This window comes from Galleria mellonella, unplaced genomic scaffold (genome assembly GCF_026898425.1).
Source record: "Galleria mellonella isolate WM207_F2 unplaced genomic scaffold, CSIRO_AGI_GalMel_v1 utg176, whole genome shotgun sequence".
NCBI classification, from domain to species: domain Eukaryota; kingdom Metazoa; phylum Arthropoda; class Insecta; order Lepidoptera; family Pyralidae; genus Galleria; species Galleria mellonella.
The window spans coordinates 1,581,248-1,596,420 of NW_026442019.1; the positions used below are offsets into that span (position 1 = coordinate 1,581,248).

Sequence of the window (15,173 nt, forward strand, 5' to 3'; positions counted from 1 at the left end):
TAGTAAAGCAATTTAGCAGTCCCATTGTTTTTTAATGGGTGATAATGGTATGGTTACCCCGCCCGCGCTATCGTTATACACCGGCGGGGCACCAGTGAAGGATGATAGGTGAGGAAGAAGCAGATCACTTAGCCCATCGTGACGAATTCAACAAGAATTGTTTACGATGGTTTCTAGGGGGAACCACGTGGAGTTCGATCTAATAGGGCATATTGCTAGCAATGGGGCTGTTAAACTCCATTGCTAACAATCCCTTTCCCCTCGCAGTCCCATTGTTAGCAATATACCCTGTCAGGACCTCCACGTGGCCCCCCTGGAAACCATCGTACTGAATTCCATGTATATACATCACGGTGGGTTTTCTGATCTACCCATTCTTGCTCACCTATCATCCCCCTCACTGGTGCCCCGCCAGCGTATACCGTTAGTACAGGCGGGGTTACTATTCCATTATCACCCAATAAAAAAAAAAAAAAAGAAATACCCACAACATAATATTTTCAAAACATGAAAACAAAACGTAATCATCAGGACAGTCATATGACGTTTGCAATTGATACGCCAAATCATTATCGTTCCGATACAGCGAATCTATTGCACAAATGTAAAACGAAAAATTTAACTAAAAAAAAAAATATATTACGTTTATTTTAAAATATAACATACAAGTACTTACCTTTAGCACAAGCGGCCAACAACACTAAAATCCAAATGTTCCTCATTGTTTTACTATGTACATAGCATCACAAGACACGACTGCACCGTGCGGCGGATACGCGACAACTGAAACAACTATCCGAGACGGCCGTTTTCTATGCTCTTATCTGTTTAATAATAGAGTTCAAAATGGCTAGTTCTCAACATGTGGCCTGTGATAACATTATCATTGTTTGGTATCATATCATAAAGTAATCTATATAATGAATGCAAGATTTTGCTCCACAAATAAAAAGTGCCGTTTTCAGTCGGGGCAAAACCAGTTTTTTTTAAGAGATGGAATAATAATAGATGATGCAATAATAACCCCGCCTGCGCTATCCGTATACACTGGCGGGGCACCAGTTAGGGGTGATGAGTGAGGTCATCCTCACACAGACTCGGACAGGTCAGTTAGCCCATCGGTGATGAATAAATACACTTGTAATTCGGCACGATGGTTTCCAGGGGAGACCGCGTGGAGGTCGACCTGATAGGGTGTATTGCTAGCAATGGGGCCCATTATTAACAATCCCTCCCCCGCTCCCTGGAAAAATCTGTTGTTTTGGTACAGATTTGGATGAAATCTCTACGAGACCAATCTAGAAATATATCTTTTTAAATAAATAAATAAAAATAAAAAAGAATTAATGTACCGAATCGGTTTATAAATGACGGAGTAACATAAAAATCAGCCGAATGGAGAACTTTCTCTTTTTTTGAAGTCGGTTAAAATACTTTTAAAAAATTTTTTAGGTTATTTTCAAAAGAAGAAAGCAATTTGTCTTTTTTTTTGTTACTCGATTATATTGTTAATTTAACCGACTTCTTAAACAAGGAGGTTCTCGATTCGGTTGTAGTTTTTTTTTTATGTTTGTCACCTCATAACTCCGTCAGTTGTAAACCGATTTGGAAAATTCTTTTTTCATCTTAAAGAATATAGTTACAGTTTGGTTTCATAGAAATTTTATCAAAATTAGGTCGAAATGTCTTGGCGTTCAATGTTATTACTAGTATATCAATATTATTGCCACAGATTATATAATATTATAGTATTTATTATTATTATATTGTGGCGGTATATTGTGTTACGATTTTTTTTTAAATGGGTGATAATGGAATGGTAACCCTGCCTACACTATCAATATACGCCGACAGGGCAACAGTGAGGGATGATAGGTGACGATGAAAGCAGGTCAGTTAGGCCATCGTGACGAATTCCACTAGAATTAACCACGTTGGTATCCGGGGGGACCTGCGTGGAGGTTGACCTGATACCATTGCTGACAATGGGTCAGTTAGACCCCGTTACTAACAATCCCTTTCCCCCCATTCTGTTACGATGGAAATATCTTTTTTGAGCAACATGTGTTCGTTATCAAAAATCAATACTCTTCCTTTAAAAAATACTCATATGGCTTTAGAAAAACAGTCTGGTTTTTTTTCTAAGTTTGTCGCGTGCATATGTTTTTATTACATACCTACTGGTCCAAATTCGTGGGTTCAGGGTTCATTCAAACATGAAACTGTATACGTCAATAGCTAAATGAAGAATAAAATGAATCAATGGAAAAATAAATAAATCAAAATTTAAGTTTAAAAAAAAATGAAAAAAAAAATTGTCAACTTATGTTTGTATTGAAACCAAATCTATCAATATGTAAATATGAACTGTATTATTATTTTCTTTTTTTTTTATGCAACTTAGACTGGCAGATAAGCTGACGGCCCACCTGATGAAGTAGGACAGTTAGCCTTGACCTGCTTCATTCTCACCTATCATCCCTCACTGGTGCCCCGCTAGTGTATACCGATAGCGCAGGCGGGGTTACCATTCCATTATCATCCATTAAAAAAAAAGACACCCCTAATGTTGCAGGCATCTACAGTCTACAGTGACTATTTACCATCAGACGTGCAGTATGCTTGTTTGCCACCTTTATGGTATTAAAAAAAAAACATAATAATAAATCAGCTATGTCCCATTCGTGTTTCAACCGTGAAGCAGTTGTGTTCGCATGGCTGTGTTTCGGTTTGAAGGGTGGGATATAGCGTCAATTTACTGGGTACAGAGGAATAACACCTGAGTCCTCAGGAATGGCAACGCATGGGTGGTATCATGGGCGAAACAGTATACTCTGTTATGTCCATAGTACTGCTCATGTCTATAGGCGACAGTTACCACTTTCCATCAAGTGGGCCGTCAGCTTGTTTGCCATTCTAAGTTGTAAAAAAAAAAATTGTACAGATATGTATAGATTGACAAGCGTTAAACGTGTATCAACCCACTTTGTCTGAATACCAAGTGCCAGAAGTCGCCTAATGTTCTAAATATCGTTAAATATATTAGATAATTTTATAAATTGAACCACAGTTCAATATATTAAGATAAAACTTAGGTGTTATTGTTATGATAAAATAAGATAAGCGTCTGGGTCATAACCAAGTAATCAGTAACTCTGATACACTGTAATTTACCTGACCGAGAATTACATAATATTCTTTACATATTTACTATTGGCGACCAGCCGATGCAAACTCTTTAGATGTTATTATACTTTTTTTTATATATATTGTCTTTTCCTTGCTCGCTGTTATAGTACATTACTGCAGCGGCCAGCAACTGAGGCATTGATGGACGAACGTGCAAATGTGGGCCGAGGCGTAGCCGAGGCACACATACGTGAGTCCATCAATGCCTAGTTGTGGCCAAGGCTTGTATAGTACTTTTTTCGCTACTAAATTCCGTTTCTACATCATTTCATCATCTTATCACAATCCACTGCTCCGTAATATTTTCTTTTTTTTTTATACAACTTAGAATGGCAAACAAGATGACGGCCCACCTGATGGAAAGTGGTAACCGTCGCCTATAGACATGAGCAGTACCACGGACATAACAGAGTATACTGTTTCGCCCATAATACTCCCCATGCGTTGCCATTCCTGAGGACTTAGGTGTTATTTCTCTGTACCCTGTAAATTCACGCCATATCCCACCCTTCAAACTGAAACACAGCCATGCGAACACAACTGCTTTACGGTTAAAACACGAATGGGACAGAGGTACTCAAGCAAACGATTTTGCACAGTCTCCCTCTGATATAATACTTACCAATTTGGTAAAGTGATTTAGGCTTGTATTTTTTCAAAATTGGTATATACATATATAATATAATATAAGCGTAACTAAATAATGTCTGATATAATTTAGTAACATACATACATACATACATACATAGACATTACAAAAGCTAAAAAAAAAACAAATTCTAGTTAATAAAATGGCTTTTACTCAGCACGTGTCGAGAATCTTTACGCCTCACCGACACTGGTTTTTCGTAAGAGCCTATACAAAGATATTCTACATTATTAACCCCTGAAGTCCCACTGCTGGGCAAAGGTCTCCCTATCTCCTTCCAAAAGCTCCTGTTCGGCGTCATTTTAAAAACAGTCCCTTTTAAATTCAAACAGTCAATTTTGATTTTTTTGTTAGTGTGTATGCTTGCATCACTTAAAAACTGCAGCATTAAATTGGACGAGATTTTCACTGGTCTATTTCTGAAAATCTAACTTTGAATCTGATGTATGTTTTTTTTAATGGGTGATAATGGAATGGTAACCCCGTCTGCGCTATCAGCATACGCTAGCGGGATACTAGTGAGGGATGATAGGTGATGATGAAGCAGGTCAGTTGGCCTATTGTAACAAATTCAACAATAAATTAATCACAATGGTTTCCAGGGGAAACCGCGTGAAGGTCGACCTGGTATGGTATACTGCTAACAATGGGATTGCTAATCTCCATTACTAACATTCCCTTCTCCTCCCATCTGATGTATGTTTTACCTCAATACGCCATCCAAATATCTCTAAAAGTACAAAGACGTAGACAAAAACTAGTTCAAAAATAAGTCATACAAAGTACAGTTTTTCGTCGTTAGGAACGGCAAAACACTTGCTATTTGTGTATACATTCAGAAGTTACCACTTTCCATCACGTGGAATCAAAGTTTTAGCTGTAAACTAGGTTTGAACTCGCTACCATTAAGTTGTCGATTGTCAATGCAACTAACCACTAGATTAGAACGATCGTGTTATCAGGTAATATAGTATATTATATGCCAATAATATAGCATACTTGCGTCAGCGCACAATAACATATAATATATACTAAACATATAATATAATCTAGAATTATGGGTTAAAATAAAATCTAAATTTTTTTATTGTGGGTTGTATTTATGATAACAATAAAATATTTTTCCTCCATTTTAATACTGTATGGGGTAAATTTCCTCCCAAACGTGGAACCGATCTTCGAACAGTTTCTCACGTACCGAGAATTTTTCTCCGAGTTGCAAGTATTTGCGATCAGTCGGCGTCATCGGTGGCCAGGCCAACGTGGACAGTTCAGGGAGCTCGGAGTCACGAGGGTTTGGGTCACTGCGAGGCAAAATGGAACGTTTTAATAAGCAACAGTAAAGAATACGGAAGGAATAATAACAAATAATAATAGAATATAGTACGACTCAATATACTACGATGACCCATTTTCATTTTACTATGTTTTTGTCAGCTACTTGGACGTGGATTTTATAAAAATAGGGAAACCAATGAAATAGATGGCGTATCAAGATAAAATATGATGCCTACAGCTTCTTTCTACCATCGTACAGCTCGCCATCGACAGGGAGATCACCCAAATACCTTAGAGACTGGATGGTCGCGTACAGTGCGATTTCAGAGATGTTTCCTCCCATGAATGGTCAGGTAATGAAATGAGCTCTCTATTGATATGATTCACAGAGACTACAGCATGGAGTTCTCCAAAAAAGGGGTTAAAAGATCTCTTGAGAGTTGGTAACGGGCGCGTAACGCTTCTGGTTTAGCAGGCGTTCATAGGCTACGGTAACCGTTTACCATCAGGTAGGTCATGTGCTTGTTTGACACCTCAGTGGTATATAAAAAAAACATAGACCAGATTTTAAGTTAAGTTAACCAGATTTTAGTTTAAGTTAGCTGTGAAACTGTAAAAAGTGCATCAAGATTTGGTGCAATAATTTTAATCATATTAAACAACAATGTATAACTTTAAAGATTCTCTATAATATGTTTATATTATAAAATTGAATGCCTAATGAAATCGAAATCTCTTACCCGTATCTTGCAAAGTTGTACCAGATTGCGGTCATCTTGTCAACCATTTGTGAGTCCTTGCTGTCGCTCACTTGGATGGTGGGGAACCGGTAGCTCAGTGTAAACAGGTAGATCAGGTCATCATGGTGGGCCACACCTAAAAAATTTCAAAGAATTCCACTTTTTCGAGAGGTAATCTTAAAAGTTAATAGAATACTTGGAGTACGTAGTATGTATTATTGCCATCTTCGTGTATATTATAGTATATCTTATATATGTGTAAGTATATTTATATATATGTATATATTTACAACACAGGGGGCAAACGAGCATGCGGCTCACCTGATGGTAAGTGACTACCGCCGCCCATGATCGCCCACAACACCAACGGTATTGCAGGTGTGCTGCCGGCCTTTTAAAAAGGAATATGCTTTTCTTGAAGGTTATGTTATTTGTTTATTTATGTAAACTTTAGTATGTATGTATATCAATTATTACTAAAACCGTATTCGAGTATTCTGACACTTCGCTATGATTGACTGGGAGAGAATGCTTTTAGCATTAAATCCGCCATGTACACATATATGTACTAAATAAATAAAATATTAAGAGGGGTTAATATTAACATAGGATCTTATTAATAGTCGAGAACTCTTAGAATTTAATGTTCTCACGTGCATTTTAATGGTAGTGGAATTTAAATTATTCTATTATAATTGTTGCCCCACTAGTGTACATGGGATCTTCTCTATAAGAAGGAAATATAGCGTACTATTATGAGAGGCGTCAGACAGTACGACATTCAGTTTTCTTCCCTTCTGGAATTTTGTAAATTAGCTTTAGTCTGATCATTTTGAATTGAGCCTCTAGATATTCATCACTTGGCTCTTCATATCACAGGATACCTAAGCTTGAGGACCAGCGATTAGCGTGATAGTGTGGCACTTATTTTAATGTTATTACCTATTGGTTTCTTAGTATCCGGATCCTCGTAGTGGCTGTGATTACCGATATAGTCAAACTCTGCGTCATACACTTTATGCGGGGAATGACGGCACATCAGGTTGGCCATCCTGTAAACCGAAGAGTCGATCTTTAATGTTATACCTAATTGTTTTTTGGCCCGCAATCACTTTTTGCACAACTGCCTAAGAAAGATTATAATGTTTTCAGGGTTCATGTCTGTGAGTTACTTTATTCTGGACAGATTTGGATGTATGACATCTATCCATCCATCCATCTGTCTATAATTTAAAAAAAATCAGTAGTTTCAAATGTGGTATATCTTTTTTCATTATTATAGGCGACGGTTACCATTTTCCATAAGGTGGGCCGTCAGCTTGATTCTGAGTGGAATGAGAAAAAAAATATTTAGCCGTCTTTTTTAATTATAAAAGCTTATTTGTTGCCACAATTAGACAATGCATGAAACTATATTAAAAGAATTTTTCGTAACATAATGAAAAATAAAAGAGTCTTCTTCGGTGTGCACGTAAAGCCGCCTTTTTTTATACAACTTAAAATAGCAAACAAACTAACGGCCTACCTGATGGAAAGTGGTAACCGACGCCTATAGACATGAGCAGTACCATGGACATAACAGAGTATACCGTTTCGCCCATAATACCCCCCATACGTTGCCATTCCTGAGGACTTAGATGTTATTCCTTTGTACCCTGTAAATTCACGCCATATCCCACCCTTCAAACCGAAACACAGCTATGCAAACATAACTGCTTCACGGTAGAAACACGAATGGGACAGAGGTACCCAAGCAATCGACTTTTGTACAAAGTCTCCCTCTGGTAACACATGTCATGGACCTTCGATGTAATAAAGGCAGTTAAGAAACTCTTAACACCAGAGGATGCCACCCTTTCACGAGTAATATAATATCACGTAAATTGGGCTCTCATTTCCGCGCTTAGCCTCTCATTTAGGCCGTTGTGCGTATGAGTCGTGGCTAGTACAGTCAACCCAGCTCCGCCCAGAAGCACAGAGCTTCCTAGGATCTTCCCAGGCCTCACGAAGCGACTTCACTATTCCGAGGATTTCTAAACGTAGAGGGACCACAGCTTTACATTCCAGGATTATGACCCTCACACGAATAATAGTAGATCCTAGGCAATCAATATATACCGGTCACGACCAAGTCGCGGTTAAAACCTAGTATTACAAAAATTACCTGTGTGTTGGAAAACCAGTTATGGCATCTCCATAAAGTTTCCCAAGGCCCTGCGCACTGGCGTCGTCTTTGACCAATTTCTTGCCTCCAAGGTAAGCTTGCTTCAACCTGCTTACTGCTACTGAAGAGTTTTCCGGTGGTAACATAAAGGAAATTGGGGCGATCCGTTCCCACTCTTCGTTCATAGTATTAATCAGGGTTTCGTTTTTAAGAACATCTGAAAAGAATAAAATTATCAATAGGTTTAGTAGATTTTTTAATGGATGAAAATGAAATAGTAACCTTGCCTGCACTAATGGAATACATTGGCAGGACACCAGTGAGGGATGATAAGGGATTATGAAACAAGTCTGCGGGTCTATCGTGATTAATTCAATAATTAGCCAGTTTTAAAAAAGAGGTCGATCTGATAAGATATATTGCTAGCAATTGGACAGTTAAACTCCATTACTAACAATCCCTTTCTTTCCAGATTCTTTCCAGCTCAAGTCAGGTCAATTCCTATCATAACGAATTCCTCAAGAATTAACTTACTTAAAGCCTTCCAGAAGAATTCATTTCTTGTTTGGCTGATTATGTAGGGTACCGCGTGCATTTTACCCTCGCGGATCGCGTCCGTCGGATCCATCGTGAGGAAACGCTCTTGCCCAAAGTCTGGTTCCACCACAGCACTCCAAAGGCCAACTGGGTCCGAATTGAATTGATCCTTAAAGTAATAATATAGATAGATATTTACAAGGTTCTTTAATATAGCAATGCACAGCATAGATATCATTTAATACTTACGACATCTTACAAACATGAAAAGAACAAACATGTGAATCTATATGAGATTCTATATGTTTGCGGTCAAGTTTTTTTTGTTTGTTGTGATAACGAAAGTAAGGGATTTATCTCAGCATTAATATCATGACTAGACAAAGCAAACCCATAGGCGTATTTAAGATGGGAGCCGGAAAGGCCGTGCCCTAAAATAGGCTAGTAGCCACTCCAGAATTTGAGCGAAGCCTCAGAATGACATGTCTAAGAGTGTAAAAGTCTACATACATATGTACCTTTTTAAAAAAGTACCAGTTTCTTCTCCTCCTCGGTTTAAAGGGTGAGATAAACCGAGATATACCAATGAAATTGCAGTGTACAGTACACAGGAGACAACATTTTAATTCTAAAACTTGTACTATGGTTGTAAAAATGGTGTCGATTATAGCTAAATTTTCATTCTACAGATCAATATAGACTATGTCTTTTAGATGTAAGTCACAATTATTATAAATTTAGTACACGGTAGTTTATAAAACAGTAATTTTATGAAGCTGTCGATTAAAAATATTAGGTTACGAGATAGGTTTAGATAAATGGCTCAGAATTGACCCCAATACATTCTGTGATATTCATTACAACATGATAATAAATAAGTATATCAACTTACAAAAAATCCCGCTAATGAATAACCTAAATCTCTGTAAGATTTGGTCTTCAGACACGCGATGATTTCCTCAGAGGTGTTTGTTTGAGAGCAGTTCATGATCCGCACCTGTTTCTGTGCAAGGTCAAACTGATGGTGAGGGATAGGTGCTTTGGATGTCGCGGACCCACTCATCGATATAGCGCGGTGGAAAAGACCTGGAATATTTAATAACTTATCATCATGAGCACAAACATCAGAGAAGGGCTCGGGCAAACCTTGGTTCAAGACACGCCGAGGTGTAAGAGAGGCACTATAAGATTATTAAAGGATAATATTAAAATCAAATTCGTCGTTTGTACTTTGAGGTAAACAGCAAATCCGCAATCTTTTATTTATAATAGGGGAGCATCATTTAAAACATAGTTCAGGATCAGACTAACCCTATATTGATAATAGTAATAATGATCTGAAGGGCCTAATAGTAATTTTAGGTCAATGAGGTAAGTGTTCAAGTCTGCACCTTAACATCCTTTGAAGGAAGTGGTCTACCAGCGATAATGAATATTTTTACCAAAGAAATTTGGGTCGAAAACGACAAAAAATTTAAATCCAATCATCATCATCATTTCAGACATTATTCGTCTACTGCTAGACATAAGTCTCCTCCATAGACTGCCATAAGGAACGGTCCTGAACCACCTGCATCCACTGACTCCCTACAATGCATTTGAGGTCGTCACTCCATATAGTACGGGGTCTTCCGACAAATTCAATAATAAGTATTTATTCACTATATATTACATTATTTAAACCACACATACACGATGTGTGTATGTGGGTTTTCACACATATATACATTAACAGTCACTTGCTTAGGTTATCAGTATGACCAGTAATTTATCCGCCTTAGACGATTAATCTGGGTGTGGCAAAAAACAGATTTTTTTATCTTAAACTATTTTATTTTAACATAATAAATAGGTATTTTATATATAGAACTGTCTTCAAGTACTAATGCATTTTCAATCACTCTCATGGTACAATTTATTGGATCTAATGTCCCCATATAAGGTATGCTGGCTGGATTAAACGTAACCCCTTTCATTGAGCATAACTAACAGCCTTACCTTTTGACATTGGTGAAATCATGTGAAGCATTACACTCCTAGAACCGGCGCTGCACCCGGTTATAGTAACAAGATCCGGGTCTCCGCCGAATGCACGAATATTCTGTTGCACCCAACGCAATGCCACCACCTGGTCTTTGAAGCCGTTGTTGCCAGGAGCTAAAGCATCACCGGTACTGATGAAGCCTAAATTTTTAAAACAACAGTTTTTTTTATTATTCTTTTTTTTATACAACTTGGAATAGCAAACAAGCTAACGGCCCACCTGATAAAAAGTGGAAAACGTCGACTATAGACATGAGCAGTACCATGGACATAACAGAGTATACTGTTTCGCCCATGATACCCCCCATGCGTTGTATTTTTTTAATGCAAGGTACTCAAGATTATGTTTTACAAAATAATTTAGAAATATTAAATTTCAAGCAGATATTCCAGTAACAACTCAGTTGGACACAGCTCTGAGCCAATGCTCAAATGTTCTAAAATCGAATGCCAACAACTCTTTTAAATTCAATTTTGGATCATTTCAAATTATTGTTACTCGCTTCATGATTCAAAGTGCACGTAAAACCAATGTCTGGTATGTCTTCATGTACAATCAAAGGTGACAATTCTTGATGCTCTCGAAGAGATTATCTTTTATGTGAGATCCTGCATTCATTTCTCGATTGAACAAATTTAAGAGACGAAATTAGCTCTGATCAGAATAGTCTGGATTGTGCCTTCAGATATTTAGTTTCGTTTTTAATTACACGAGGTATCCGAGATAGGCAATAGATTTTTTTTTTATACAACTTAGAATGGCAAACAAGCTGACGGCCCACCTGATGGAAAGTGGTAACCGTCGCCTATAGACATGAGCAGTACCATGGACATAACAGAGTATACTGTTTCACCCATTATACCCCCCATGCGTTGCCATTCCTGAGGACTCAGGTGTTATTCTTCTGTACCCAGTAAATTCACGCCATATCCCACCCTCCAAACCGAAACACAGCCATGCAAAACACAACTGCTTCACGGTTGAAACACGAATGGGACAGAGGCAATCGACTTTTGTACAAAGTCTCCCTCTGGTCAAAAATAGATGTAATTGTATGGCACTTATAACTGTAAGTACCTAAATAAAATGTATAAACATTTTACCAAGAGTAGCAAGTCGATAGTTGATGGTGACCAGAACGATGTCTCTGTCGAGGAGGTAGTGAGGACCGGCGAGGTCGCTGCGACCCGTCATAGAGTAGAACCCGCCCGCATGAATGAAGAATATCACAGGCAGAGGCTTGGTGCTGTAAGAAATATAGAGTTTAGTAAACACAAATACAGAGTATAGAATACAGACCTTCTTCGTGGTTATGTTGTCTTAGTGCTTTTAAAAAAAATAATTAGTTACTGGAAGAATGCGTAATTGAAATAGCTGAGAGAGATTTGTGAAAGAAAAAGACATATTGCGCTGACCCAAAAATTATTGGAGAAAAGCAAGACAATGATAATGATGATGATAATTAAATACAAATAATTACATTTATTAAAAATAAAAAAAGCGGAATAGTGGGTACTTTAATTAAATATGATACCTTAGCTCGTAGGAAGAACAACACGCAAGGAGTACAGTGGGCATCACGGTGTGTTCTTTGATATTCATGGTGCTATTCATGTCTATAGGCGACGGTTACCATTTTCTATTAGTTCGTTTACCATTGTAACGAGCATAAAAAAAACATGAATGCCTATACTGAATTCTTAAGATGTATGAGATTTTAAAGACAGTGGATACGAGACCTACTATAACTCACTTGTTACCACCAGGTGTGTACACATTGATCCTCAAACAATCCTCATCGATTGTCACCTTCGTAGCTGGCAGAGGACATGCAGGGCCTTCTTTGCTGGCGTCTACTTCTTCGTCATATCGAAGTATCGGTTTAGGAGGCTGAAATATTTGAAATATATAAATAGAAATGTCAAACAAGCTGATGGGGCACCTGATAAAAAGTAGTAACAGTCATCTGTAGATACTCGTACAAATAGGAGCCATAGCTGTCGTATTACCCATAGAATCCCTCATCCTGAGGACCTTTTCCAGTATATCATCACAGAATGGTAATCTCTCTTGCGCTATCAGTTTACACTGATACTAGTATCCCACCAGTGAAGGATGATAGGTGAGAATGGTACCAAAAGTTAATCATGGTTTCCAAAACAAACCGCTTAAAGCCAGTCTAATATTATGTATTGTTAAAAATAGAAGCGCTAATCAACATTACTCACAATCTCCTCAGATTAAAGTGCGAATCTCCACGCTCAGGCATTGCTATATCCTTTCAAACCAAAACACCCGTTTTAGCACAGATGTACGGCAAAAACACGAGAAGAACAAAGACATATTCAGACAACCTTCGTAGACTCCATCTGGTATTGATTATTTTACATTGTGCGAATCTAACCTTGAATCTCAACTCTTCTACTGGCGGTTCAGCGTATCTGATACCGCGGTATGCTTCAAATCGTCGTCCACGTCGCGTCTCCATCCAGGATCCCAGGAAAGAACCGGATGATGACACCGTTCGGGGGCCATCTTGGGCTTGAGTTTCGCTCGCCGTAGATTTTGGAGCTGTAATTTTTTATACAGATTATAATGACAAACGAGCTAGCACCTCACTAGATAGGAAAGGGCAATCGTCGCTTATAGACATGAACAGCCACGAACGTTACAGTGCCAACTCATGTTGCCTCTCAGGAATTACTATTCCTCAGTATTGAAAGTGGTCGTTTACATGGCCATAACAAACTATTGATATCCCACAAGTGGGCATAACTCTTTCGCCAAAGTGGTTTCTGTCGAGATGTCTTTCAAGTAGCAGTTTTAAAGCCTATTGATAATCTTCAGGTAATTATTATTATAACTATTTACTAACATAATTTTAAGTCTATTATTAATCATTTTATTAATCCTGCCATCCTTACTAATATAACAAATGTGAAAGTGAATTTGTTTGTTACCACTTAGCGCCTTAACAGCTTGACCAATCACAATTAAATTTGACATACACGTATTATAAGGGATGGAGAAGGCAGAGCTACTTTTTATTCATACATTCATTCATTCTACTTACTAGTTACTCACTCGCTCACGCACGCACGCACACAAGCAGGCACGCACTAATTTATTCATTCATTTTCAAACTAGTTTTTTTTTTTATGAATTATAATGGAATGGCAATCCCGCCTGCGCTAACGGTATACGCTGGCGGGCACCAGTGAGAGATGACAGGCGAGAATGAAAAGGCAGGTCAGATAGCCCATCGTGATGAATACACCTAGGATTCAGCACAATGGTTTCCAGGGAGGACCACGTGGAGGTCGACTTGACAAAATATATTGCTAGCAATGGGACTGGTAGTCCGCGTTACTAACAATCCCTTCCCCTATCCAACCTAGTTTGGTTTTGCAAGTAAGTAGTGTAGGTACACTACATTTGCATTATTTTTACAACTTATGTTGGTTTTTTATTAAACACAGTGCAAGGCGAGACGCTGTGACGCAAAGCGCCAAACGCCCTCTGAAGGAGACTTTCGGATAAAGTCGAAACAATCGACGGAAACGACAAAAACACAGCGAATTCATTAATTTCCCGTTACATGCGTACACAGACAATTTTTTTTATACAACTTTGATTGGCAAACAAGCTGACGGCCCACCTGATGGAAAGTGGTAACAGTCGCCTATAAACATGAACACTTCGCCCATGATACCCCCCATGCGTTGCCATTCCAATCACTTTTCAATTCACTGCCATATCCCATCCTTCAAACCGCAACACAGCCATGCAAACACAACTGCTTCACGGTTAAAACACGAATGGGACAGAAGTACCCAAGCAAACGACTTTTGTACAAAGTCTCCCTCTGGTGGGGCAATTATAAACATTTACATATTTTACTCAGTAATTACATTCTATAGTAAAATTTAACCAGTAATTTGGATCTACAAAACTGAACTACTGAAACGATTTCGCTAAAATTTCTGTGACTAATATAAAAATCCTATACAATAATAAAAAAAAAAAATAAAAAAAAAATTTGGTTTTTTAAGGATTTAGAATTGATAGAGTTATGAGGTAACAAACATAAAAAAAACACAACTGAATTGTAACATTGTTCTTTTTGGAGTCGGTTAAAAAGAAGGCATCTTAATTTGATTGTATTTTTTGAGCCAATTTCGATTATTTATTTTTTTAATTAATGTCTTAGCAATTCTAAGTGAATAAAAATTTCAAACAAAGTTTACATTAAGCATATTTTAAAGAGACATAAAAAATTTAAAAACGATATATATATATATATATATATATATATATATATATATATATATATATATATATATATATATATATAACATATCATTTTACCTGTATCTACATATCCCTGCGGCCGATGTCCGTCTGTCTGTACAACAATAACAATACACAAAAACAACGTGTGAAACCACATAGTCGCCGTGTGGTAATAATTCCGCTGCGTCTGTGACGTTGTTCAGGATTGTAATAAACATGAATGTAGCTACGGAACACGATACAGTAAATTGTTAATACTATATAGACATTATTACCTGT

General features: G+C 37.7%; 2 protein-coding genes across 4 annotated transcripts in view; both read right to left on the minus strand.

The window, feature by feature from the left end:
• LOC113509403 (uncharacterized protein MAL13P1.304-like) overlaps positions 1 to 831 on the minus strand; it is a 37,190-nt gene extending 36,359 nt beyond the window's left edge. For both annotated transcript variants that reach the window (XM_026892738.3, XM_026892740.3), the window contains exon 1: positions 677 to 831. In XM_026892738.3, coding sequence (XP_026748539.2) covers positions 677 to 722 — 46 coding nt within the window. In that variant the 5' untranslated portion in view covers positions 723 to 831. The remainder of the gene's footprint in view (positions 1 to 676) is intronic.
• Positions 832 to 4,909: 4,078 nt separating this feature from the next.
• Positions 4,910 to 15,116, minus strand: LOC113509325 (juvenile hormone esterase-like). 2 transcript variants are annotated; one of them, XM_052893489.1, is made up of 11 exons: positions 14,970 to 15,116; positions 13,006 to 13,172; positions 12,355 to 12,491; positions 11,705 to 11,847; positions 10,556 to 10,741; positions 9,450 to 9,643; positions 8,555 to 8,726; positions 8,021 to 8,237; positions 6,799 to 6,908; positions 5,857 to 5,992; positions 4,910 to 5,142 (listed from the first exon to the last, which is right to left on the minus strand). In XM_052893489.1, the coding sequence occupies exons 1-11, from the start codon at positions 15,049 to 15,051 to the stop codon at positions 4,971 to 4,973; spliced, it is 1,716 nt and encodes a 571-aa protein (XP_052749449.1). In that variant the 5' UTR covers positions 15,052 to 15,116; the 3' UTR covers positions 4,910 to 4,970. The 2 variants fall into 2 exon arrangements, with proteins under 2 accessions (XP_052749449.1, XP_052749450.1); XM_052893490.1 differs by lacking the exon at positions 4,910 to 5,142 and adding an exon at positions 5,690 to 5,726.
• Between the last annotated feature and the right edge of the window lie 57 nt (positions 15,117 to 15,173).

Excerpts from the sequence above, each read along its gene's own strand:
- LOC113509325 (XM_052893489.1), bottom strand. The coding sequence starts at position 15,051 with ATGTGGTTTCACACGTTGTTTTTGTGTATTGTTATTGTTGTACAGACA. Across the intron at positions 13,173-14,969 it reads GCAGGGATATGTAGATACAG|CTCCAAAATCTACGGCGAGC; the intron begins GTAAAATGATAT and ends AAAAAATTACAG. Across the intron at positions 5,143-5,856 it reads TACAACTTTGCAAGATACGG|TGACCCAAACCCTCGTGACT; the intron begins GTAAGAGATTTC and ends TTTGCCTCGCAG.